The sequence below is a fragment of the Pieris brassicae genome, chromosome 6, assembly GCF_905147105.1.
Source record: "Pieris brassicae chromosome 6, ilPieBrab1.1, whole genome shotgun sequence".
Classification (NCBI taxonomy): Eukaryota; Metazoa; Arthropoda; class Insecta; order Lepidoptera; family Pieridae; genus Pieris; species Pieris brassicae.
The window spans coordinates 16,258,781-16,285,932 of record NC_059670.1 but is presented as its reverse complement, the minus strand read 5'-3'; the positions used below and the strand labels follow the sequence as shown (position 1 = coordinate 16,285,932).

The 27,152-nt window shown below is 34.2% G+C and overlaps 3 protein-coding genes across 4 annotated transcripts in view; 2 read left to right on the top strand and 1 right to left on the bottom strand.

The window, feature by feature from the left end:
- The first annotated feature begins 808 nt into the window (after positions 1 to 808).
- On the top strand, positions 809 to 4,717 carry LOC123710638 (lipase member H-like). Its single transcript, XM_045662662.1, has 6 exons — positions 809 to 883; positions 1,355 to 1,527; positions 2,085 to 2,215; positions 2,649 to 2,830; positions 3,399 to 3,551; positions 4,344 to 4,717. The coding sequence occupies exons 1-6, from the start codon at positions 826 to 828 to the stop codon at positions 4,715 to 4,717; spliced, it is 1,071 nt and encodes a 356-aa protein (XP_045518618.1). The 5' UTR covers positions 809 to 825.
- Positions 4,718 to 5,168: 451 nt separating this feature from the next.
- The window catches only part of LOC123711500 (phosphatidylinositol 4-phosphate 3-kinase C2 domain-containing subunit alpha), a 31,227-nt gene continuing 9,243 nt past the window's right edge, over positions 5,169 to 27,152 (bottom strand). For both annotated transcript variants that reach the window (XM_045664122.1, XM_045664123.1), the window contains exons 13-32: positions 26,242 to 26,446; positions 24,945 to 25,145; positions 24,098 to 24,216; positions 23,339 to 23,508; positions 22,799 to 22,965; positions 21,091 to 21,224; positions 20,430 to 20,518; positions 20,094 to 20,267; positions 19,545 to 19,702; positions 18,544 to 18,631; positions 17,868 to 17,997; positions 16,514 to 16,669; positions 15,250 to 15,400; positions 14,622 to 14,778; positions 14,156 to 14,289; positions 13,472 to 13,579; positions 12,501 to 12,701; positions 10,082 to 10,275; positions 9,505 to 9,650; positions 5,169 to 8,565 (exon numbers count right to left, since the gene is read on the bottom strand). In XM_045664122.1, coding sequence (XP_045520078.1) covers positions 8,302 to 8,565; positions 9,505 to 9,650; positions 10,082 to 10,275; positions 12,501 to 12,701; positions 13,472 to 13,579; positions 14,156 to 14,289; positions 14,622 to 14,778; positions 15,250 to 15,400; positions 16,514 to 16,669; positions 17,868 to 17,997; positions 18,544 to 18,631; positions 19,545 to 19,702; positions 20,094 to 20,267; positions 20,430 to 20,518; positions 21,091 to 21,224; positions 22,799 to 22,965; positions 23,339 to 23,508; positions 24,098 to 24,216; positions 24,945 to 25,145; positions 26,242 to 26,446 — 3,146 coding nt within the window. In that variant the 3' untranslated portion in view covers positions 5,169 to 8,301. The remainder of the gene's footprint in view (positions 8,566 to 9,504; positions 9,651 to 10,081; positions 10,276 to 12,500; positions 12,702 to 13,471; positions 13,580 to 14,155; positions 14,290 to 14,621; positions 14,779 to 15,249; positions 15,401 to 16,513; positions 16,670 to 17,867; positions 17,998 to 18,543; positions 18,632 to 19,544; positions 19,703 to 20,093; positions 20,268 to 20,429; positions 20,519 to 21,090; positions 21,225 to 22,798; positions 22,966 to 23,338; positions 23,509 to 24,097; positions 24,217 to 24,944; positions 25,146 to 26,241; positions 26,447 to 27,152) is intronic.
- LOC123711502 (triadin-like) lies at positions 10,699 to 12,147 on the top strand. The gene is made up of 2 exons (XM_045664124.1): positions 10,699 to 10,909; positions 11,273 to 12,147. The coding sequence occupies exons 1-2, from the start codon at positions 10,783 to 10,785 to the stop codon at positions 12,112 to 12,114; spliced, it is 969 nt and encodes a 322-aa protein (XP_045520080.1). The 5' UTR covers positions 10,699 to 10,782; the 3' UTR covers positions 12,115 to 12,147.

Here is a 27,152-nt window from a genome sequence, read left to right as displayed (position 1 = left end):
TTCCAGCTTTCTTCGCCTCAATGATGCTTCGTTGCCAGGTCTGTTTTGGCGGGCCACTTCCTTTTGAGGATTGCAGTCGAGGGCTTGCTTGACAATGTGATTTGGATCCCTCCGGAGCGTATGGGTTTGCAAATCCAATTCTACTTTCGGCGTTTTATAGACCTGTCAATTGCCTGATGATTAGAGATTCTCTCGGCCCAGAATATTCCAAGGAGTTGATGAAAGCAGCAGTCCACGAAGACCTGGAGTTATTGCGAGCTCTTTGTAACTTATAGTATTGTCTATGTTCATGTCAGTGATATTTGTGTTTTTTATCAAATTAAAAATGAGTATAATTAAAACGAAAGAAAAGCCTTTAACAATATATTCAAAACTGTTTAATACTTTTATAATATTTTAGACACTATTGTTACTTATAAAGTAGACTGTATATATTTTAATAATTACATTAATTTCGGATGGCATTTTCAAACGAATTCAAAATGACTTCAAAACTTGACATTTTCGGTTATTTTATTAATATCCCAAACCCCTTAAGCAAAATCATGTTTAAAAACACGTACATATTTTTATAAACTTTAAATACTCATTTAAATTTAAAATAGAGATATAAATCATCAGGCGCTTATTATATCATATGTGTATTCACGCACAATGTTAGCCCCAATGTCGCGTGCAGTGTACCTTACGGTCATAATATGCAATACACGATGGCCTTAACAATTATCAGTCGACCTTCTATATTTAAGAAACTTCATCAGTAGGCCATTTCTGTTCTCATTTAAACGTCGTCTATTTGGTAATATGTTAATTTTAGTTCTAACTATGTGTTTTGTTTTTGTAAGGGCTGACGATGGCCCGCCCGATGGATTCATGTCAGATTGTAAGTTATTTGTATAGAAATATTATCTACAACCACCGTTCTAACTCAAAAATTGGAGGAACCTCTTAAATCAGAATCTTTTATTTTCTCCGAATACTCTTGAATGTCTAGAGGTATTTGGAAAATTTATTGGTGGCATGTTGTTTTTTTTAAGTCACGTTGTCTCATCATTATCAGACCTGGAGTATTCGAGAGAATTTCAATTTGTATAGCCCCACTTTTATATCATCACATATCACAGTATTTAATAGGTGCCAGGTTCATATGGGTTATATATGGTGTATAATTTGGTTGTAAAAGAGTATTTACAAAAGGTTAAATATATTTCTCTATTTATTAGAATTATCACACTAATTTATCGTACATAGACACAGTTTTAAAATCTAGAAATCTCAATCTCCTTTAGATGAAGTTCCTATAGTTTGATTTGGTCTTTGTGAGTTTATGTTACAGCTGTTTAAATATTGTCAGGTCCTGGAATGACTCGCAACACAACCATGTCAGAGGAGACAAAGGATTCCTTAACAGTGTTGGTGATGTGGCCATCTGACAGTTGGTTCGGTCATAATGATGCAACCTGCAAGCTGAGCGTCGCAGGTGCGGCGTGTGTAGAAAAAAATATTGACTTGAAGAAGGAAGTTTTGGTAATGTATATTGAACACATCGTCTCCCAATAGTCGACATTCTTTAAGTTTGGGCCGTTGGCAGTTGGATGGTCAAGGTTCTGTGCCTGACACACACCGTCGACTTTTTGAGTCTAAGCCATTTAGTTCGGTTTCCTTAACGATATTTTTCCTTCACCATACGAGCGAGTTTTAAATTCGCTCACAAATAGTAAGTCCATTGCCAGGATCGAACCTACGACCCTAGGGATGAGAGTCGCAAGTTGAATCCACTAGGCCAAAACTGCTTAAGAATTTGGTTTCATTATTTATTTCAACCAACGTGTGGCAGATTCCTTTCTCTTCTAAATATAAATTTCCAGACGACTGGGAAATGTATGTACTGTTGTGGATGCTGTATTTCTCGTGGCCTTGTATGATTTGATTTTATTACCTTTAACTTATAGTAGCCATGCATTACCATATGTTAAACGTTTCTTATGCATTAATCTTGATTGAGCATGAAATATTACATTTCATTACTGTATTGTCTTATTAAAATGCTTTGAAAAGTTTTTAAAATAATTATACATTTTCAGGTGATGATTAGTGGATACCTCGACGCATCCTTCTCCCCTATCGTCCAAACGATAGTGAAGCCCTACCTCGAGCGCGGAAAAAATATAATTGTCGTGGAATTGTTCCCTATACTTGTGCGGAGCTATCCTTTGTGAGAAAAATCTTCATATTTATAGTCTGAAAATGAGCTAAGGTAAAGATTCAGAGTCGAAACAAACGTCAACCATGAGTTCCGTCGAACAAAATTCAGAAAGTTTCTGAAATATTCAAATGGCGGCAGACAGTCCAGATACACACCTAGTACATATAAGGTGATACTACTGCCCATGGACTTTCACACTGCCAGAAGGCTCGCAAGTGTGTTGCCGATATTTTAAGGATTGGTACGCTCTTTTCTTGAAGTCGTTTCGACTCCTTTTCCGATTTTAACCTAACACACTGTCAAACATTTGTTTACAATAAAGTGCGTATAGAAACCGCTTCCTTTCTAACAATATATTTGGTGGTAATTCAAATATAGTTTAAACATTTTAATGCTTTATATGAAATTGGTAGTTATTAAACAATTACGTTTTATATTTCAGAGCCGCGCGAATGACAAAACCACTCGGTCTGATCCTTGGTGAATTCATGGCGGAATTAACTCGAAAAGGTCTTCGGCCAGAGAATCTAGAAATGCTTGGAGGGAGTTTAGGAGCGCACATTGCTTACTACGCAGCTACCAAGTACCATCAACTTACGAACTATAAACCAGCTAGATTAACTGGTAAGTGGAGAACAATTTGCATTACTACGTATATTGAGATTAGCATATCTGATTGGTATATTTAATGTATAGAATAATTTTAGAAATCAATTAGTAGTTTGTTAGCAATCTCTGTAATTTTATGGTATTTTTCTTCCAAACAGTTTATTGTAATTCAGAACCATACTTATTTCAATATTTGCTAAACATTCTAAAATGAACTGCCTATTTATCTATATAATGTCCTATTGTACTCATTTTAGTGTGTAATTCAAACTTTACACAAATCTGCATCGATTTTAGTAAATATCTTTTGAATTCTTGTTAATATACATGATGAGATTCAACTCTGCTGATCAGAACCAGTGCTTTTACTTTAAATAAAATAAAACAAGTATTTGCTAAAGTTTCGAGGTATATCGTGTTATATATATAAATCTTGTGTTTGTAATTAAACTCCCAAATTTTTAATGATTTAGATTTACAATTAGATGATGTTTTGTTTCTTGTATATTGCTATTTAAAAAATAATAATTTGTAGTATCGAGGCGATCTATTGCGCTTTAAACGAAATATGTGTCTTGTATAGGCCTAGATCCAGCCGGTCCATGTTTCCGAAACCTCCCGCGAGAAGAACGCTTCAACTCAGGCGCAGCTCATCGCGTTGACGCGCTCCACACAAATATCGATGGATTCGGTATAGCTGACGCTGACGCACACGTTGACTTTTACGCAAATGGAGGTAAATGTCAACAAAACTTTTAAAATACCAGTCATAATTGCTACGCGTTATAGATTTCTATGAAGAGCGCATTTGGTACTAATTCTATAGAGACGATGATTCATTTACTTTAAAGCTTTAAGTAGATATTGGAGTATCGTTCCCAATCTCGAGCTCCTTTCAAAATAAACGATCAACATATCTAATAGAGGCTTGTCTAACATTCATTTACGAATGAAGCCGTCACATACTTCAGTGAGGGAATTTGACATTTGCCCGGTATATGTCCATTACTTTTTCCTTTTATCAGAAAGAAAAAAACAACTTTATTATTCGTAATAAGGGATATTTTGCTAAAAAGAAAGTGCACACAAGAATTTTCTGTATCGTGGGCCGCTATTTTCTTCCTTTTGATATGTTAGCATGTACTTGACAATCATTTCTACTGTATAACACTAATGTTTTATAAGTAAACTAATGTGGCAATATAAGAATACGTTTCGTTTCAGCATAGGACAGGTTGAGAAGATGTTGTTTAAGACTATTAGTGAATGTATAAAATTTGTATGTTCTCTTAAGTGAAAATTTTGTTTTTAAGAAATCAAATTATTACACCCTTAATTGAGTGTAGGGCCTCGCAGATTGTTCCAGGCAATTCTTATCTACGTAATACGTTGTTCTTGTTCAAAACTTTCACTTGCTAACTTTTAAACTAGGCACAAGTTGTTACGTATTACTTTGTAACGACTTGTGGTCTAGACCTTGCTGATTATGACTTCAGCTTTCTCCGAACACTTCCTGTTACAATTTTAGGAGAGTACCAACCATACATGATGGGGAATTTCATCATGCCATGTTTCCTGTTCTGTAGCCACGTGAGAGCTGCAATCTACTGGATGGTTGCTAACGAAAACCCAGACCAGTTTTTGGCAGTACAATGTGCCACGATACACCACGCGCGTCATGGCAAATGTTACGACAAAGTTACAAGCAATGTTCTAGGACCAAACACGAATTTCACACGCCCAGGAATATATTACCTTCCTACAACCGAGAATTCACCGTATTACTTGGGCGATAAGGGCCTTAAAAAAAGACAATATGGCGTAAACAGTTATTTGTTAAAAATAGCACCAGATAAAGATCTTGTATTATATATTGACTTTTATTTCCCTCACGTCATTTAACCATTCAAGGATACTTAAAAGGTCGAGATTTCAGGTAATGCACTTGTTCAACAGCTAGTTGACATTCAATTACTATATATGAAGTCTGCCTTGGTTTAGTAGTTACGACTGTAGCACATGGTGTTTCAGGTTAGTTGTGAACTAGGTATCTTATTTTCGATAGCCATTATTGAGGCATACAACGTTGGTCATATAGGTAAAACTGAAAATTGTAAAATATTTACAATCATTTTTATTTTATTTTATATTCAAAGGCACACTAACGAAAGACACACAAACACTTGCAGAAAACACATGACATACAACAACACGATACATGTATGTGCATTAATAACAAGTGTGCACAACATTACAATGACAAAGAGAAAATAACGTAAACATAAAATGTAAAAGACTAACCAGAACGGCGATACAAAAGAAAAGAAAAATAACAGCTAAATAAAACAAAGAATATATCGCAGCAGTTTATTACAAATTAAAATGCAACAAATTATTATGTCTCGTTTACACGATGCAGAAAAATTGATACAAAATCTATCTAAAGTATGTACACGTTAGTTATCAGTCGGTGCTCAATGTTAAAACAATTTGAGCAAATACTGGAAGCAGATATTAGGAACGATGGATGCTCATTGCTCAGGGCTAACGTCTTCGGTATTCTGTAACAAGCGAAGATTTTATACCCATATGAGATGCTCTATGCCGTAGCGCTGTCGATACCTAAGAACACGACACAATGCCACATAATTTTCTTGGCCGGCGGTTCAAATTGATACTACCGTCGCCATTTTAGTGCGTACAACAAATAATTTTATTTATCTACCAACACCTAGTCAAACTCCAACTAAAATGTATTTATTTTATTCCTTGCATTACAACGGCAAAGTTTTAATTAACGAACGGCTTTGATTACTAGGTATCTTGAAAGATATTATATTAATAGTAAAGGTCAACCTGTCATATTAGTTATTACTAAGTTTGTGTCACATTTATTTAAGCCTAGACCTGTATTTTCCAGATGCATTGCTTTATGAAGACATCTCAATAAATTATTATGTTGGCTTGCATGACTGTAAATTATTCCCCTTATAATTGTTAATTTTTATTTACTGGCAATACTAATATCAATGGCCGCTCTTACCGGCCAAGAAAAGTACATGGAATTTAACAAAATAACAACATTATTGGTATCGCTACTGCGGAGTTACAGAGTACCAGAGTGTTTCAGGCGTTTCTCAATTTACCTATGTTTTTTCTATTTATGTACCGTCATCTATAAAGTATGATTATATAATCGTGCCATACTTGTAACACGCTTGTGATGTTTAACGCCTATATATAAAATGGCAGCTTTAACAGGAATGGTATTTGATATGGGTCCATACATTAAAGGATTACTCAAATTTAAATATACAGTGTTTTTATTTCAAAAATAACATTTTAATTACACTTTCAAAAACTGAGATAAGATATCGATTGCGGGTTAATATACTGTTAAAGTTTCAATGAAATTAGCCAATTAGACTTGTTTTTTTTTTTAAATAAACCACGATTATGCTCATCTCTGACATTAGATAATGTCTGATTACATATGTAAATGGTTCGTAATAATTTTACTGGCCTTTCAACTTACAATAATAAATAAAGGCAAAATGTAGTTTAAACATAAACAATTTGAATAGTTATTACTTTTTAATTGAGAATCGAGGACGCCAGAGCCTCAACTTCTAGTGTTAATGTTATTAGTTTGATTCAACGTCATTGATTGACAATTTAAATATATATGTCGCAGCCAAATAGCTTAATTAGCCGTTTAACTAGCAGCCTGAAAGATATTCAGCCGTAGCGTTTGTTACAACATTTAATAAACTTGCTGGCTAACGCTTAGGCCATTCGTACGATAGTCATTATTTGACAGAAATAAAAAAAGATGACATAAAAAATATTCCTTGTAAAATTAAATTCCTTGAGTTAAATTCTCTACACTCTTACATTGTACTTGTTGTTTTTCATGAAAGTTTAGAAAACACCATCAAAGTTGGTGCTTGACGACGCCATATTAACCATGCCTGGCTATTTGATCAACTGGCTGAACATCTTCCGGGCCACTAGTTAAACGGCTAGGCTGTTAATTGAACGGCTAATTAAGCTAGTTGGCTGCGACATATACATAAACACCAATAACACCTTATGCACTATTTTCCTATCCTTTTCAACAAGACAGTAATACAAGCTGGACGTGCCTTAAAAAACGCACTTTAACACCAAGCAATAAATACTCAATTTCAATACAACAAAACTCCTAGTTCATTTGTGCTATATCATCCATCGTTCCTTTATAAGTATTAAGCACAAATACTGCACATCACAATAGGCTTCGCATTGCAGAACGTGAAAGTCACTAGCTGTCACTGTCAAGTTTGACACTTGACAGCGCGGCTTGACTTGCTCTGTGGGGCCTAATAGACGAATCGCTGTTACTATGACAATAAATAATCCTCTAAAAATATCTATATAGGTATAATATACGATATTAAAAACATCTTCCCACCATTCAGATCTCAATACTACTTTAATGTCGATTACGATATGTTCAAAAAAATTGCATAATAACAATTACGTTTATAAAATACATTTGATAATAATGTTTTACAATTTTCTCTACTGATATTATTTTAATTAAAAATAATAAAAAAAACACACTCACACATCATTCCACTATTAAACGCTTTGCTTCTTTGTAATATTTTTTTTAATTATTTCATTAGTATTATCATATAGGAATAAGCAATAATGTAATTATTATCAGCACCAAGAAACAATACTACTGATGTATAAGCGACATTATAGAAAAATCATAGATTATAATTTAAATAAATGTATCAAAAAATAAAATACATCGGAAAAATAATTAAAAGCTATTATTCTAAATGCCCGCTAATGGCCAGTTTTTTATCGAATTCATTTCCACATATGTAGGCAACAAAATCGTGGCAAATTACTGATTAATTGCACTTTATATAGGTATAATTGATTTGAATTTTCCAAATTCCAATCCGATAACATTTGTATCACAAATCATAATTTTTGGAATGTACAATTTCAAGAACTCATAAATGCTCTTAGACAAGTCAAAGTTTACCGGTGTATATAAACATTTGCTACAAGGGGCCGTTCAAATATTACGTAAGCAGATTTACTGCAATATCCCCCCTCCCCTCTTGTCAGCAAAAGTAAGCAAAGCTCCGTAAAATAATAGTACATTAATTTTTTGAAGAAAACTTTGGAAAGGCATTTCATTTTCAAACATAGACAATGTGTGGGTAGTATGTGTAAAAAAGTAAATAATTACTGATGACGCCACCAAATCATAGCGGCCCCCTGCCCCTATAGTCCTTACGTAATACTTGAACGGCCCCAAGTAGTTTTTAGGAAATTCCCATATTTCGCACTTAGATTTTGCGTACAAAAAGACCTGATTTAGAAAAACAAGTATAGTAAAAAAAATATCGATAATAACTACATTTCCAAAATTTCTATCTAAAAAAGTCCGTACTCCACATAGCGGAGCGAGCGAGTACTAGCTACCGGGGTATGTACTCCAGTGGGTACCAGGCCACCGTTTCTTGCCTTAAAGGCAAGGAACCTAAAGGTACCACCACACCACCCAAAAACTGATTCTCCTGTAAGGAATCGTAATGCCATACAGTGGCTTGAAGGCTTCTGTTCTTGAGAACGTCCAGGGGTAAGCGATATTCCAACATCTCCATAAATGATGGGTGCGAGTTGCGTTTGAGCACGCGCGTTTTTCGTTTCGTCTCTTTGGTGGGGTCTGGGACTAGGTATACCTGTGAAAGTCGTAGAAGGAAATTCAGAATGTAAACAGTTTGACTATATATGCTTGATTCTCAATATGTCTTGAATCATTTTATACAAATTAAGAGACTCTAACCGAAATCTTACCGAGTCAAATACAGGGGGGCCAAAAAGTCGCGGATCAAACGCAACAAGGGGTTAGATGCAAAAAATTGTTCTAAAGGTGTCCTTAAACTCGACCCCTGCAGGGTTATAATTTATTTTGCGTTTTCATAAGATAATTGACTTTTTTTACTTATTCTTATTAATAATCGAAAAATCTACATCCTGTATCTATTTGATGCTATCCACTAGAATGGTACTGATGAGACCTAGGGTTAGACATACTATTTATGGTTATTTATTGGGTGTATTGAAGATAATATTAAGTTTTACGAAATGAAAATTTCTCAAATCATAACTTCTTTTTTACTTCGGACCACACTGTTGAAAAAAATACTCTACCGAAAAGTGATCCCGTATTACAAGTTTTGGCGCATTTAATAGGGATTCTAAAAAGGTATTAGACATGGCCATGGGTGGCTCTAATTTCTTTCTAGGACGAAAATACAAAACAACGATTCGAACTTATGATTGACCTGTAACAACCGTGATCCACGACTTTTTGGCCAACCTGTATAAGTTTCATAAATTGACTTTAAAAAAATATCATATTTTAAGTGTATTTTGTTATCAATCATTGTCCGAGTCTTATAAAAATCCCCGTAAGGTGCGGTAAATAAAATAAATTCATAAAAATAATCCCTATTATCTATATTACAAGTGGACTTATCAATCTAAACACACCTTGAAATCGCTTTGACTGAAATTAAGCAGATTTCCATGTGAAATATATCTTCAATAGTATGTATTCAGATAATACAGATTCATAATGAAGAAAAGAATAGCTAAAGAATGTTTAAAAAAATTACCTTAACATATGGGTTAGGCGGCAATCCCTGAGGCGTTACGGCCAACGACTGCGCATGTAGTATCAGCACTGACAGAACTCCACCAGTATATTGAACTGACAGCTTCAAAGATCCCGATCCACTGCTCTCCACTTCCGCTGTCTCACCTGGAATGGAATTAATGAGAATACGAAGGATGTAAAAATTGTTTTTTTATTATGACTATGTGAGTATAAATAATCGATGTTAAGTTCTTGAAGACTTACCGGATGCATAAACAAAAGAATGTCCGCGTCATCAATCGAACAACGGTCTTTCAGAATAATGTTAAAATGATAATAAATATATTTATATGAGTCAGATAAATTTTAATTAGAAAGCTTATCACGCACGCACATTTGTTTTCTTTCTACCTAAATTATAATAATTTACCCATTGACATTAAAGACTCTGATGTAAGCCTAATGTAACTCTAGATCGTAATGGTTAATCATTTTTTACCAATCAGGGTCATAAGATAAAGAAAAGTGTATGAAATATTGAATTTGTAAAATGTATTATTATTTTTATTTCATAAGCTGAAAATACGCTATATTACCTCTTCTCATCCTTTGTGGTTCGACATCCTGTTGGTCCCTCAAGAGTGGATGGAAAAAGGTGTAGACGAGATCCGAGTGTGCTATTTCGTCTGCTAGGTTGAAGAGTGACGTGAGAAATGCTTGGACATCACCAAAACGTCTCTCGGCCACTTGACGAATGTTTGAACGACCCACGTGTAGACCGGAGGGTAGACTGATAATAAAATGTTATATGTGAATGTATGTACGTGATACGTTCAGTGTTCGGTATCGTTAGTCATGATATACAATTTTTTGAGAATAGGATGATACGTTTTGATCATTTGTTTCAGTTTTTACTCATGCACGTTACACACCGAAAATTTGAAATTCTGCTTAGAAGAAAGATCCCTCATTGAATGTTACATCGAATGACTAAATATTATTTTTACACATCAAACAAACGTTTAATACAGAATTATTTAAGAGAAAACAGTTTGACAGTCCTTTCGGAATCCGCGTATCAACATTTTCATACAATAATGTAAACATAATTAACAAGCGCCTAGATATTTCACGTCGTTTCTTATATACTTCGATAAGATTACGATTATTGCTATTATCTTTATATCTAATCTGAAGTACGGTTTAAAATAGTATGGCCAGCGTTGTCTTGAATTTCCGTGCAGTCTAAAAATTAATGTAAATTGATAAATATCAATTTATAGAAATTTTGTAAACAATGTTCAAGTTTCGATGTTTTAGGGCGTCATTCGATTTTATTACGGGAAAACAACACGGTTGGGACTGTGATTTGAGTCCCGTGTCAGTTATTGGAGTTTATAGGAAAAACGATGGTGATCATAATGGTAAGATAATGTATATCCTATTGATAATATTAATACAAAATTTATAATTCGTAAATTTAATAAGACATGTTAGAAGTAATGAGAAAATCCTAATGGCAAACAAAAATGTATAATTATTGTAAAATATTTAATGAATTCAATTAAAATGTTATAGGCGTAGATCGTTCTTAGACATTATTTTCCGAATTATAATGTAAAATTTAAATAAATTATTTTATTTCGGTGCAACAAATGTATATATATGCAAACTTGTATATGAAATGGAGATTATTGTGACAACTATTGCGTTTTTGAAAAACATGCTTTTCTTCATTAAATGAAGTAATTAACTTGTCGTTAACCTATTACATTTGTCTTCTTTAGATGAAGAGTTAATGTACAATCCTCCAAGAAAATTGCTTCCGTCTATGGTACAACTTCCAATGTCTCAAACTGGACCCATAACAACATCTAAAAGTACATGTGACCTCACGAAAGAAACAATTCCTACACAAAACCTAACACGAAGCTTGCATGATGTATCACTGTCTAAACATCAACTTAAGGAACAGAAGAAATTAGAAAAACAACAGATGCTCGAGCAAAAAAAGCAAACAAAAACTGCTTTACAAGAAAGACAGAGACAAGAAAAATTTGCAGCCCAGGAAAGGAAAAAACAAGAAAAGCTTGCAATAAAACAAAAGTTGGCAGCACAAGATAGGCAAAAACTAGAAAAAGCAGCTGAAGAGGCAAAAACACAAGGAAACCTAGCAAGAGAACAAGACCAACCGAAATCCCCTATAAATAAACTGAAATTGAAAAAGAAAACTGCTCCAATCCCACCACAACCTATTAATCAACAAATACCTCAAAAAAACAATCCAGAAGAACAAACAAGCAAGAACGAAGTAACGGAACCGAAACCACGAAGGCCTGCCCAAACCACCGCAAGGAATAATCAATCAAATTACTCAACGTATACGCTAGAAAGTTCTATAAGCAGATCTAGTGGACCGCCGCCGTATGGTGAATACCCAGAAATTATAACAGATGTACCAGACAGTAACGTAACATTTGGAAAACCGGTTGCTGATAGCAGTTGGGACTTGATATCACAGCACAGGGAGCAGATGAGCAAAAACAGAACAGAGGATATAGTACCAAAGACGAAAAAAGACGTACAGTACAACGTGGGAAACTTACTAGGTGAAAATAGTGATGCATAACTTAGCGTATATCTTAGTAACAAAATATATATTAATGGCATTAAATGGCAAACGAACACCGAAACATTGCTTTAAAAATAATGACATGAAATAAATATCCAGATCCTATTACTACTAATAACCTACCTATTTTTTTTATATTATTTGATTTGCACGACACTTTAATACATTTTTTCTGATTTTATTGGAGTTATCCGTTAAAGGAGTTTATTAAACGTTTTGTTTGACACGCATTAATTTGTTTGTATACATAGATAGTACTTAATGAACAAACTACTAAAAATGTGTGTTATTTAAAATATTAAAAAAAACACAAAGATTCCTTCTAGTCTTGTACGATTATGAATAAAGCAGACACATATGTGTGTCTCCTACACCGCACTCACCTGTGCACTTTGGCGAGTGGGAAATGAAGACATATCTTCTGATATAGCTCGGTGAAGTGTTTATAGCTCCGGTAGAGAATCGCGGGCGTGGCCTGGCCTTGTCTGTACACACGTAGAGCGTATACGTAGTGCTTTTCGGGGTCGTAGCGCTTTTCGTAACTGAGACACTCAACGCGTACTATACGACCTTCTTGTGCCATACTGTAAAATAGATGAAAATATCATGCTTAAATATACTTAACGAAATTAAAATTTTTATTTATGTGAGAGGGTTGATAAATTGACGTAAATTCTATTTTGTATTTCATCAACTCTAAGTCTTAGGGAGCGTTCAAGTATTACGTAAGGAATTTAGGGGCGTAAGGAATTTATGAATTTCTTCTTGTAAAACGGTACGATGCGGGTCGGGAATTAAATTACGTGTTATTGATAATATTATTTTATTATTCGACTTTTCAGTACTTTACACCACATAATGGTAAATTTTAGGTATAAAGTGTCACTGGGGGTGATCACGAAACGTTTTACTATTGGATATAGTCAAGGGTCAAGAATCTCCAAAAAATTGTGTGACGTAATACTTGAACGTTCCATTACTGTGTCAGTAAAAATATTATTTATAGAAGATTAAGATATAATTTGATTATTTAGTAAGATTTAAAATGGAGAACATAGTATGTTGTTTAGAAATAAATCACCACCCACCATACACATCTTAATATGACTACTTACATTCATAGTATTTAATGTATAAATATATTTTTTAAGTAAGAAAGAAAGTACATATTCTCCGGGCACAAGTGTCTACGTATAACATCTAAGTCTGTACCAAGAAATCATCTATAAAAATTATATCCAAAAGCAATCATCATTATTATTATTTGTTGACGACACGTATGAAATTATCGAAAACTATAAAGAATTCCTGAAACAATATTATTACACATTTAATAAAATATTAAATAACTTACGAATAAGTTCTCGGCATGAAGGACAGTAATTCCGAAGTGTTAGTCCCCTGGTCTCCACTCGCACGCAATTGCGCCAAATTGTGTAGGAAGAAGTTGATTGGTGTAAATCTAAATAAAAAATAATTGGTGTAATTCTAATATAAATCTTGGAAAATCGTTATAAATACGCCTGAATCAGGAAAAAACAGACAGAATTATTATTTACAAATAGAAAACGTGTGTTTTCTTTTGTCAATCAAATTGTATTGGTATAAACCTTTCCCAATGTTAACGAACCATGAGAAGGGCGTCAAGGCACAAGTTATTTTATTGGTGTATAGGACTTACCAAGAATAAAAAAAATACAAAAAGAAAAACAAAAAAAAAACTTGGCGATTAAAAAGAGTGCCAGAGTTTTTACCAGTTCTTCTTGTCCGGTCTACGCCCTTGATTTGAGAACTGGCAGTAAATGTAAATTTAGAGTCATTTAATGTATATTTTTTGACGCTCATAAGTGTACATTGTGTTACCTATATGAATAAATGTTTTTCGACTTTTGACATTAAAACATCATGCTTAATAATTCCACCTAGATATATGACCGTGGAGGATTAGATTTTTAGTAAGTTTCACATATACAGTGTATAGGTGAGTTTTCAACTAGCTTAGTTAATTTAAATATAGCAACTTATAGATTATACGTACTTGCTCTTGAGCGAGGAATGTATGAGTCTGGCGAAGGCAGCCGCGGCCTCAGCGTTGGTGGCGGCGGGCAACAACGCACTTCGCACGTAGTTTACGGCCGTGCTCGTGACGCCTGTCACGCCTGACATCGCCATCTGTTTGACATATATGGAAAAAATGTTTGACAGCTTTTAAAATAAGGTTTTACATTTGTGCAGCGGAGTCAATATATCACCAATTACCTTATGAATTTTGACCTGCTGTTAATTACATTTTTATGATATTCTATCGTTATCAGTGAACTGTTTGATTGTAATTTGAAATAATTATATCATCGATATTCTTTTTATATCTTAAAATTTTCGTATATCTAATAATTAATTTTCCATAAAAGAAAACTTTAACCGAGAGCTCCTTCCAGGTGTCAAATAATATTAAATATTTGTGATCCAATCATGTTGGAAAAAAAAAACAAAAAAAGGCTTACCAAAGCGAAAAGATCCAGTATATGATCGTGATGTGCTCGCACTATATTGAAAGCCATACAGCACAATTCCACGAAATGCTGGAAGCGCTGCGTGGGCCGATCTCCGCCATTAATTACGTACGCCATGTCGTGAGTTAATACAAAAGGTGCCCGGTCACTGGAAAATTACAATATTGAGATACATTAAAAAAAAAATAACTCAATTGGATAAAATTTCCTTTTGTCATTTGCTCTAATAAATTGCTTGCTAAACTAAGAACAGAGAACTGGTTATTCTATATATAGAACTAAACAATAAATTACATTAACAATTCTGGTACTGTAACCGCTACGTCTACCTTGGTATAGCTTAATTGTTAAAAAGTATCTATATAGAAAGACCGTTTGTATAGTTTCATTAATTTGAGGACTGTCAAAGACTTTTCTATTTTAGATAATTTTACACCTAGCAATTGTTTCTATCTAGATGCATTATAAAGGGTATTGTGACTTTATTTAATTTAACACCTGTACATACTTGATTAGTCTAGTTTTATATAGAATAAATGTATTCCAGAAAATATTATTTAACATTACTTATTTACAATTACTTAACATTATTAATGTAAAGGCAAATAAATGTAAACACCGTTTAAAGTTTCCAAACATCTGCGCATCGCCGAGAAACTTCCCAAAATCAATATGGAAGAGGTGTCCTGACGTCTTCAACATGATATTATCGTTGTGCCTGTCACATATGCCCAGTAAATACGTAGCCACACTGTACCCGGCACACGAAGCTGAAATTTTCGATAACATTTATTTGATAGACTATAAAAAGAATCGCGTAGATTTTCTTACCAATTCATGCCCGTTTGAAAACTGGCAGTAATTTAAATTTGTAGTCATTTAGTTGAACAAATTTTTTTTTGTCGTTGATTTATAGCAACGCCGCTTATTGTACGTTGAAAGTCTGATTGTCTCGCGTTATTTTAGTAGTATTTTTTAACCTATAATCTGAATGTTCATTCCATAGAATTCTGACATTTCATAATTGTTGCTACTAAAAAAGTTCTTCACCGAATAAAAGAAAATTTGACCCATTTGACGGCAAAAAATAAATAAAATGCTACGCTATTTTTATGCTTTACCTACAAAAATGTAAATCTTAATATTAACCTACTCAAGTAACCTAATACAAAAATAACAATTTATGGATAACATGAAAAATATATCGAATTAACTTTAATTACTTTATTTTATTCTTTTGCTGGCATCGCTGCCTATTAAATCCAACCTAAAAAATAAAATGTTAGCTGTCACATCGCGTTTTTTACTGTTTGTGATGAAAAGTGACGTAATTATAACTCGCCGTAAATCCATTTTTAATGTGGAGCGCTAAATAAAATAGATACCTTCACTGACAAATAAAATGTATGTATGGACTTAGATGTTCAGACTCGTACTGAAATTGAAAAATATTCCCGGCCAAAAAGGTTTATAATCTGTCACATGTCAAAAAATGATAGCTGTCAGAATTCTACGGTTTTACCGATACTAGTAGTTTTAGATACCGTACCAAATAAGTAAGGTAATATAATAGTAAAAAAAATTGGAACATTTATGTTTTAAATATAATATAGATATCGGCAAACATCTTGAACAAATGTCCTTGCGCAGAAGCGATTTTTAGGTGTCACTTGTGTAATGCGCGGTGGCAGGAGAGTGACGTACGATCGCGTGATTGGTAAATCAGTTGACGTTTGTGTCCCGCGCTGTGTACGATGCAAACATGCCCCCCCCCCCCTTCCTTGTGTAATGCTCAAGAAGTTTGCGGTGATCTATACCTAAGTATCAAACCTTATTTCTTAGCACATAGTTTACACGTTTTCTATTACTATAATAAAAATTACCAGTAAAATTATCTCTAGCCCTTTGGTACTCAAGCTCCGATGGGTTGTGCTTTGCGAGCCACTCAGCTATGGGCTTGTCCTTGAACGAGCCCGTGAGCCCCCATTCCGTTTGTATCGCGCGTAATGTTTCCGCTTCTGATACAATTTCTATCATCCCTGGAAGATAATACGTACGAAGAATAAATAATTATGTTAACTGAGCTCATGCGTTCAAGTAAAATCTGAATATTTTTTTTACTATTCAAATTTTAATTAACGGGACAGATTGTATGAATTGCACGATACCGATAAGCTTTAAATATTTTAGTTCATTATAATGCAATATTTGAAAAGAAAATAATATTTTTTGACGTCTTATAATTCGATGGAGCCGGCTGCACGCACGAAAAAACATGACTCATGCGGCGTTACCTCGCTCTGAGGCGTTCCATTTAAGGCTTGAAGTGCAAGCGAGAGTGCGAAACGAGCGACAAAAAGGCACAATCGGCCTAAAATACGAATATTTTTTAATAAATGTAAGTTGATCAGTTCAATTGTGATTTCCATTTACGTACTTCTCTATATCCATACAAAATATCTACTACCAAACAAATAAAAATTAAAATTTCTTTTAAACAATACAACCATTCCATCAGTATTTTCTTATGACGTTGTCATCTTCAACTTTCGTCGGAAAACCGACTTTACACAAGGTTATCCATAAATTAGTTTTTTTGAGCTTTAAATTGTCACGGTTATGTACATTTAATTAAGTTAAAGAAAAATATAGTGGATTCTTGCCTGCTGCCTTGCCTTACATATGGAAGATGCCTTACACAAGCTTGGATTTTCAAAAACAAAACAAAAGCCAAGTATTCTCGGAATTAAATTACGCGACAAACATAAAAGTGAATATTCTATATATTCACTTTTATGTTTCTATATATTCACTTTGTTGTTGTGTATGTTGTTAAAACCAATATTATTGATGCTGAGCAGTATGCCCTTAAACTTAAATGGAGATGGGCAGGCCACGTAGCCCGTTGTACAGATGACAGATGGTCTAGAGCAGTAACCGAATGGACGACGGGATCGAGAAGGTAGAAATTGGATGACGATGGCAAAAAATAAATTAGGGTGGAAAAAGTTGGAGGAGGCTTCTCCCGGACAGGGGCTGCATCTTAGTAAAACTATAAATTTATCTTTTTTTATCAAATGTATGTCAAAGATGTGGAATAAAGGCTTATTATTATTGTTATGTACATTAATTGTAAAAAGGATAAAGTAGGTTATAATCGCGATTCATCACATAGTTTGGCTTCCCGTGTCATATAATACGTTTTTGAGATAGGGTTATTTAACATAATATACAAACCTCTTTTATTACTGGTAGGAAGCGCTTGAAATGTGACAATCCTGAGATCGAGACCTGCGTTAAGCCACAGACTATCCATCACTTTGATCACTTGTAACACTAACGCATCTTGTCTGAGATCATCGCCGACCTGAAAAAAAGATTTGAAATATTTTCAATACTACACGAATACTATTTAAACAGCTTTTAAACTGTAACACTATTATAAATATATTTAAATATTTTATTATGTCAACGATTACAAAAGCTTCTTCGAAGCTTCTTTGCTTTTTATTTAAAAAAAAGTTCAATCAAATTCGTGCCGTTGCATAACGGAGCGTTCAAGTACATAACGAATTTTGATGGGGGGGGGGGGGAGTCCTCGTGCACGTTACGATGCCTGGCGGGAATTGAATTACGCGTTAATATTATATTCGACTTTTCAGTACTTTACACCACATAATGGTAAGTTTTAGGTATAAAGAGTCACTGGGCGTGGTCACGAAACGTTTTACTATTGGATACAGAAAACGTTACGGTTCGTTTCATGGCAAGAATCTCAAAAAATTGCGTGACGTAATACTTGAACGCTCCCAAAGTTGGTTAAGTTACGATCATCATTTAAGTTTCACACGTGTATTTGTAAAAAATATTTGGCTTTTTTTTTCATATTTTTTTTTGTAATTTCAAAACCCACCTTAAACATGGCAGGTACAACTGCGTTGTCCACACCGATGAAGTTGATTTTTAATGGCAACGTGTTGGATGAGAAGTACGAACACGACCTGGAATTATCATTATATTATTTATCTTAGCATAGGATCACTCTGTATAAAAAAAATCAATGGCGCTACAACCTTTTAAGGTCTGGGCCTCAGATTTCTCTGAATCTGTTTCATGATAATTTTTTAATCTAATAGGCAAGTAGGTGATCAGCCTTCAGCGCATGCCGTCGACTGTTTGTGTCGACGGCAAGCCGATTTCCTCATGATGTTTTCCTTCAATGTTCAAGGGAATTGTAACTGAGCACATAGAAGGAAAGTCCTTTGATGCGCAGCCGGGGATAGAACCTACGACCTCAGGGATGAGAGTCGCACGCTGGAGCCACTCGGCCAACATTGCTCTTCCAGGTCCACTCGCTCTGAACTATCCAAGAGATGGGATCTCTATATCGAGATATACCAATAAAAAGGTTGTCTGTGGGCGATATTAACTATAATTATGGCAACACTAATTATAGTTATACACATACAAATTGGCTAGTGCACTAATATGTTAATATAATAAAGTCTATTGCAGCAATGAAATTTAAATTACCAGAACATGACATTTATGTTCGAAGTATTGTGAAATAAACTCCGTTTAATGACAACCAACTAATGGACTTAAAGAGTGTTGCCATTACATGAATGAAAATACTATAATTATTAAGAACTTCTTTTGAACATATTAAAAATGAAAATAATAATATTTTTTGTTGTAAAATGAAAGTAATTATATTATTGCAGTATTAACAATGTTAATTGTTGTTTGTATTTTTTAAAACTGAATTATCTGCAAAACTGCTTTTAGCGATAAGACCATTTCATAATTTTTCGCACTGTATTCACTCCTTTGTTATTATGGTGTAAATAAAAAACACTAAATTACAAACTAAAAATTACAAAAAATTCTACTAAAAGTTATATCAATACTCACTTAATATCAATATCGTGAACATAGCGATGTAATGCGAAAGGCAATGCAGCAGGTTCTTGACGCAAAAATGTCGCCAGTTTTTCTCCTCCCATATATAAAGCTCGCTGTCTAAGGTTTTCTTTGGCGCATTTTACTGACATCGCTACTTCTGATACATTCTGAAAATATATTTTTTTGAATAATTATTACACATGTCAGTTAAATTGATTATTATATTGCTTATGCAATATTTGATCTGGCGGCCCCCAATTAGGTCACGTCCGTCAATCGTTTCCAAGACCAGTCAAACTTTTATAAATCATGTTCACGTTCAAAGTATTTAAATCGTAACTTTACATTTAGAAACAAACATGGTTGCACTAACGCTGTAACAGGCGTCTAATCCGTTTATCTCATAGAAAAATATAATCATCTCTTTCATACAAAATTCTAAAAAAATTATGTTCCGGCTCGAAGGACATAAATTATGTACGTACGTGCCGGTGTACGTGAATTGTATATTAATAATGATAGCTCAAAACAACGACAGTGCAATCTTCTTTTCATTACCTTAACAAGCATCTGCTGCCTCAACAGGGTGTCCCTAAGTGCGTCTCCACAAACAGCAAGCAAAGCTTTCAGCACCATCCTGTATCTCCAAGCACTTGTGATACTTGCGTCTGGAGATTCACTATCACTACCGTTCTCTTCTAGACTTATCCCCAAAAACTCTTCACTTGATGCCTGAAAGTAAATATTATGTATTTATAAGTTTAGATAAACATGGCATAGAAATTAGATTCAATGACAAACTAAAGAAAATTTTCTCTCCGAAAAAATTTAATTAAAAATAAATTATAAAATATTTTTTAATTAAAACAATATTAAATAAGTGCTTGTCATTACCTGTGGCACATTAGGTAACGAGTGTACCAAAAGCCAAAACAGTTTGTGTGCGATTCCTGGTGACGACAAAGCTCTTGATAATAGTACCTCTGAAAACAATGGGGTAGTTATCCTTTTTTAATACAATTCCCATACAATTTTGTATATCATATTATATAACTCAACGTGTTTAAAATAAATAAAGAACTAGCATAATAGGAACTTCATACGTCTAGTAATAGTTGCAGAAGCTTACAAACATTTTGTAAAAAAAACCTTTTAAGAGTAACGGAGAATTTAGTAAGTAAATTTAGAACCAATAATTTTTTTAATCACGTTTTGAAGTTTACATTAAGTAACCTATATAAAAATTTATTGATTATTTTTAATACAATTATTTCGTGTACACCAGACCAATTAATACTTAGTAATAAATTGTCAAACAAAACTTAACAATAATATGCAAAACTGTATTATTTTATTTATCAATTATATAACTATTATATAAATATTTGGAAATTGGGTAATTTCTTTACATTTTACCTCATTGGGTCCCAAAAATATTTTTTTATAATTGTCTAATACAACGAATAAAATTTTATTTATATAAGCGTGAAATCATAAATCACTCGGTAAAAGATATTAATTTTATATCCGTTTTCATAGCAAAGTGAATATTTACCAGCTAAAGTACTACACTCGTACGTCTCGTAACGAAGTGCCTGCGCAAGTTGTGGTAGAACTCTTATAAAATCATCGTCAGACATGCCTTGTATCATCTCACCGGCTAATTTGCGAACTGCCAGATCTGGGAAACTGAAAATATAAATTAATCATTAGTTAAGTAAATAATTAGAAGCGTAAACTAAATGTTAGCAACACTTGAAGCCAAAATGAGGCCTTTAGTTTTCCACACTCATAAATTGTAATATCACATATCTCGTTTCAGACAATAGGTCACGGTGACTGAAGACAAAAGGTGTTGAATGTCAAAAAGTATCACAGCAGTAGAGAAAGTTGTATTATCTGTATTTATTTCCCCGGAGTTGATATCGACTAAAAGATGACGGGTTTTTGCAGGCACGCTGTAAAGCATGCGAAAAGTCGGAAAAAATTTAAAATTATGTAAAATAATTATAAATAATACATAGCTTCAATCCGGTAAAAAAGTGTTTTGTTTCAAGTCTTAATATTTCTGTTATATTTTTTTGAGCAGTGTTGGTAGAGTAGCTTCAGCGTGCGACTAGCATCCCTGAAGTCGTAAGTTCGATTCTCGGCTGTGCTCCAATGGACTTTCTTTCTATGTTAATCATTCGCTCGAACCGTGAAGGAAAACATCGTGAGGAAACCGGCTTGCCTTAGACCCAAAAAGTCAACGGCGTGCGTCAGGCACATAAGGCTGATCACCTACTTGTCTATTAGTTTCACAGTAACAAAAGATCATGAAACAGATACAGAATTAAATAATTAGAAGCGTAAACTAAATGTTAGCAACACTTGAAGCCAAAATGAGGCCTTTAGTTTTCCACACTCATAAATTGTAATATCACATATCTCGTTTCAGACAATAGGTCACGGTGACTGAAGACAAAAGGTTTCTTTTGTAGATTTCTGTTATATTTTTTTGAGCAGTGTTGGTAGAGTAGCTTCAGCGTGCGACTAGCATCCCTGAAGTCGTAAGTTCGATTCCCGGCTGTGCTCCAATGGACTTTCTTTCTATGTTAATCATTCGCTCGAACCGTGAAGGAAAACATCATGAGGAAACCGGCTTGCCTTAGACCCAAAAAGTCAACGGCGTGCGTCAGACACATAAGGCTGATCACCTACTTGTCTATTAGTTTCACAGTAACAAAAGATCATGAAACAGATACAGAATTCTGAGATCCAGACCCAAAAAGGTTGTAGCGGTGTGATTAATTTTTCTTTTTAAAAGTCTGTTAATTAACATTACCTTACTTTAAGCTATTCATTAGTATTGTAGTAAATTAAGTCAACATAATATTACTTACTAGCCATAATTATTGTATCGGCTTGTAATACATGTAAAGTCGCACTCTTTGTGAACTTTATAGTAGGAAAAAAATCAACAACACCGCCACTTAACTTGACTTCAGATTTGAAAGAAACTTTAGTAAAAGAGAATTTAAAATATTGTTTAATAAAATCCTAGGATTGTTGATTTTGTACGCCGTAAATATACAAATTACCAATAATAACAGCGCATTCATGAAATAAACTCGGTTTTTCTAGTAATTTCGTTGTAATCTTGCTTGCTTACCTTTTATTAATATGTCTAGGTAAACACGATTTGTATTATATCATACGATGTTTTGAAACTTAAAGTAATAAATCCAATAAAAGTGATTTCTAGATAAATATTTTAGGCTTACCAAGGTAGAAGAAGATGCATCGCGTTAAGTGGTGATGGTTTCTCCCACAACTGCATCAGACCTATCAATTGAGCTCTTTGTTCTCCTGCCCAGTTGGTCGCAGCTAATAAAACCAGTGGCAAGGCTCCAGGGAGCTCCACTAAATACTGCCTTTTTTCCCACATTATCTAAAAAATGTTTCTTTTTTCATCTTCTTCTTTATTTTTTTCAATTCATACTCAAAAATCTAAACTAGTTTCAACATTATAACTACTTAACGGAACTATAATTAAAATTTTGTAAATATAATGGAATTTTAGGGGGAAATGCAACTGTGTAGCTTTATTAATAAGATACAATTTTAAGATTTATACAAAATTATAAGTATAGTATTTGTAAGTGTTTCTTTTTTATTGTACTATACTAGGGTTGCCTGGAAGAAATATCTTCTTGGCGATAAGGCCGCCCGTTGCTAATAACTTATGTAACCAGATTTTTATATGTATGTTCTTGCATAAAGTAACGAAATGTAAAGAAATAAATAAATTACAGTGTCCTCACCTCCCTACATTCGATGGGCATCCTCTGATAAGCTCCCTGTTCAGTCAGATGGAGCAACTGCGACTGAGTGTGACCGTCCAGGGACTCAAACGATGGTAAATCCTTGACTGATATGGATTTCTCCTCTGCTTCCACCCATTTCACACCCAAGCGGTTGTATGAAGGGATTTCTGAAATGTATAGAAGTACTCTTATTTTGCTCCATATTATATGTGAAATTAAAGCAAAATGTTCCTGTTTATCACAAACAAACAAAAATAATCCCGTTTAAGAAATTCAAAAGAATATTAACAGCAAGGTTAGTCGTTTGGAGTGAGTTAGTCCCTAATATGAAAAATCAAAATATTTAATTACTACAAATTTATATTTGTAACGTGATCATTGTACTTAACTAGCAAGCAGTTAATATAATCAGTATCCAGTAGTCCAGTAGCCACAGCAGTGTTGGCCTAGTGGCTTCAGCGTGCGACTCACATCCCTGAGGTCATAGGTTCGATCCCCGGCTGTGCACCAATAGATTTTCTTTCTATATGCGCATTTAACATTAGCTCGAACGGTGAAGAAAAACATCGTGAGGAAACCTTAGCCTTAGACCCAAAAACTCGACGGTGTGTGTTAGGTACAGAAGGCTGATTGCCTATTCAATTCACAAACGATCATGAACCAGATACAGAAATCTGAGGCCCAGACCTAAAAGGTTGTAGCGCCATTGATTTATTTTATCCAGTATTCCAACAAAAAAAAATCCGATATACTAACCGATATTGAGAAGAGGGTAGGGCGAGGGGGGTGAGGCGGCGGGATGCGGGGCCGGGCCGAGCCTTCTATCGCAGCAGCTGGGCCACAAGGGAAGCACGTAGCTGCCTGACATTAACATGCTGGAAAACGGTATTATATGTATTTTACAAGATTTAGCAATGCTCTCTTAATCTAATTCTAACCGATTAAGTGATTGATCAATGATCAAACTTAATATATAGAACTAAAATATATATATAACTAGCTGCCGAACTTCGAACTTCGTTTCTCCTTTATGTGGTTTTAGTTGGCCTTAATACCGTGACACGAAAGAATAATTTCGCTATAATTTGAATTTGATTTACAGTTCGGTCTAAGTAGCACGTGGCTATGCTAACACCAAAAATTAAAAAAATAGAAATAATTGAATTTCACGCTATTTCGTTTACTACAAAATAAATTTAATTTATACTTTAGCCTCAATAACACGTGGTAAGCATGATATTGAATTGTAGCTTATATGACACGTTTGTCGGTTTACCATAGCAGTGCCATCTATTGATTACTTACTCAATCCAGTCGAAAAGTATCGACATCTGTTAGAATCTTTCGGAGTTAACAGATAATTGTGACTGTCAATGAATTATAGACAAATAATTTGCAATAAAATAAAATTGCGACTATAATTAAAGATCTAAGCTATCCTATCTCTTAAGTTGGACCAGACTCATGGTGTGCCAATTTAATTTAAAATCGGTTAAGTAGCTTTGGAGTCCATCGCGGACAAACATCGTGACAGGAGATTTATATATATTAAGATTATTATTATTTATTATTGTAGTAATTTATGGTAGAAGATTAGCCTCACCCATCATAGTCAAACATCTGTATAGCCGCCCATCCTAGTTCCGTTTGTACATATTGTACATCCCCCACTGCGCTGCCTTCTTGTACGTGCGTGTTCGCGTCTGGCTCGTGCGAGTCCGTCCGCTGCGTACGACCGTATAACGTCAGAACTAGACGCGATTCACGAGGAAGGGAATAGATTGGCATGTCTTCCATGTTTAACCTGAAATGCGAAGGCCTTTTAAGCTGGAAAATCACAACGCTTGCTGGTACATTGTAAGGAAATTGGCGCGTCTCAGGCCAGAAGTCGACAACGTGTGTCCGGCCGAAAATACTCATCAAAGTTATAAAATGTAAAAAAAAAAAATTAAGTCAATAATTTAGTCAAATATTTTACAAAAATATTTGTAATTATTTGCAAATCAGATGTTACTACACTTACTATAATTAAATAATCATACTAATATTACCAATCATTTTCTCTGATGAACATAGACCTATGAAATGTGAAATATTACTAAAGTTCGAAAATGTAATCCAATATGTGAAAAATACCAATAAAACTCCCTATAACGCATACACTTCGGTATCTACTTACAATAGAGCAAAATTATTTAATACAGTTTTATAAAACACATCAACATCTACACAAATATCCGTGACACCACATGTTTAATAAAATAATTTTACTAATTCTTAAAAGGCCAGCAAAGCACTCGCGAGCCCTCTGGCATTGAGAGTGTCCATGGGCGGCGGTATCACTTAACATCAGGTGAGCCTGCTGGCCGTTCAATAAAAAAAAACCCGTATTGCGAAGCCGGCGCTGTACGCTATGTATAAGAATTAGAATTTACTATTTTAGTCAAACCATTACTATTGTTAACTTGATGTCAGTAGTATTGGAATTACTTCAGTTGGGCACTTATGTTTACATTTTTCTTCACTGATTCAATATTCACTTTAAAATTTTAGTAATTAACCCGGGTGCTTTTTTTTAAAATGGGATCTCGCTGTTGGCCTTAAGGGCCTTTACGGCTCAGCTCGGGCTGTTTTGGCGAGCGTAGCTCGGCCAGAAACCCGGGTGCGCCAGCGCAGCTTGTTTTTATAAACTTTTCCCTACTTCGACACGATCCCCTCCGGGCTGACTATGACGTCAGTTCCGTAAAAGCACAGAGTAAGTAAACTGAACAACTGTGACACATGCGCTCTTACCGTATTATCATGAATTTATGGTAGAAGATTAGAAAATTATATTTCTTTAACTAAAATTAGCAGGGTTTATATGATTAAACACATATTTTTTTAATCTTATTACTTACCATATATCAAATATGATGCGCGGATAAAAGCCGCCGTTTTCGATTCCAGAGGTGTGAGTGAGGTGTAAGGTCTTGAGAGGTCTCGTGCCGTAGTATATTTGTGCATGAAATAGGAATTCGTCATGATTCCAGCAGTGGGGTAGACAATGCACTGCTTCGATACAGAATAATGTCGTTTCTGTTATTGTATCTGCTGGGACGGCTTCTACAAAAAAATATTCATTATGAAAAAAATTGTGTGTTTTCATTGTATAGAATATTTTTAATGACCTAGGAAAGTTTGGTCACTAAAATGTTCAAATATAAATGGGAGACAACTCGGATAATTGGAAACCATTTTTTTGTGTTTTGTTAAAATAGCTTTTAGACATTAAGAAAACACTTTTTGAAGGACACCGTGAGTCATCTTTTAGTCGATACCAACTCCGGGGAAATAAATACAGATAACACAACTTTCTCTGCAGCTGTGATACTTTTGACATTCAACACCTTTTGTCTTTAGTCACGGTGACCAAGCACGCTGTAAAGCACGCGAAACGTTAACAAAAAAATTAAAATTATGTAAATAATTACAAGTTTTCAATAATAATAAATAGCTTCAATCCGTTCAAAAAGTGTTTTCTTAACCAATTTTTTCTTGGTTTGGTGAAATATTTTTCGTATATACGAAAATTATTTTGGATTTAACCGGAACTTGACTGTTGCGTGTAGTATGAATGCACACTTTGTTTTTTATTTAGTTAACAGACCGGGATCGGACCGAGAACGGCTTGTTTTTGTTTCTTTAATCTATGTAAAATATTACTTTTTGCCAAAGGAAAATTTGCTTTAAAACAACACATCAGGGTCTGAATTTCTGTAGCAATTTTTTTGTTAATTTGTTTAGTCTCACTCAACTTGTCTTGCCTAGA

Bases quoted from the DNA above. Each gene is read 5' to 3' on its own strand.
- LOC123711502 (XM_045664124.1), top strand. From the start codon at position 10,783: ATGTTCAAGTTTCGATGTTTTAGGGCGTCATTCGATTTTATTACGGGA. The intron at 10,910-11,272 runs GTAAGATAATGT...TGTCTTCTTTAG, and splicing joins AAACGATGGTGATCATAATG to ATGAAGAGTTAATGTACAAT.
- LOC123710638 (XM_045662662.1), top strand. From the start codon at position 826: ATGTGTTTTGTTTTTGTAAGGGCTGACGATGGCCCGCCCGATGGATTC. The intron at 1,528-2,084 runs GTAATGTATATT...ATACATTTTCAG, and splicing joins ACTTGAAGAAGGAAGTTTTG to GTGATGATTAGTGGATACCT. The intron at 3,552-4,343 runs GTAAATGTCAAC...TTACAATTTTAG, and splicing joins TGACTTTTACGCAAATGGAG to GAGAGTACCAACCATACATG.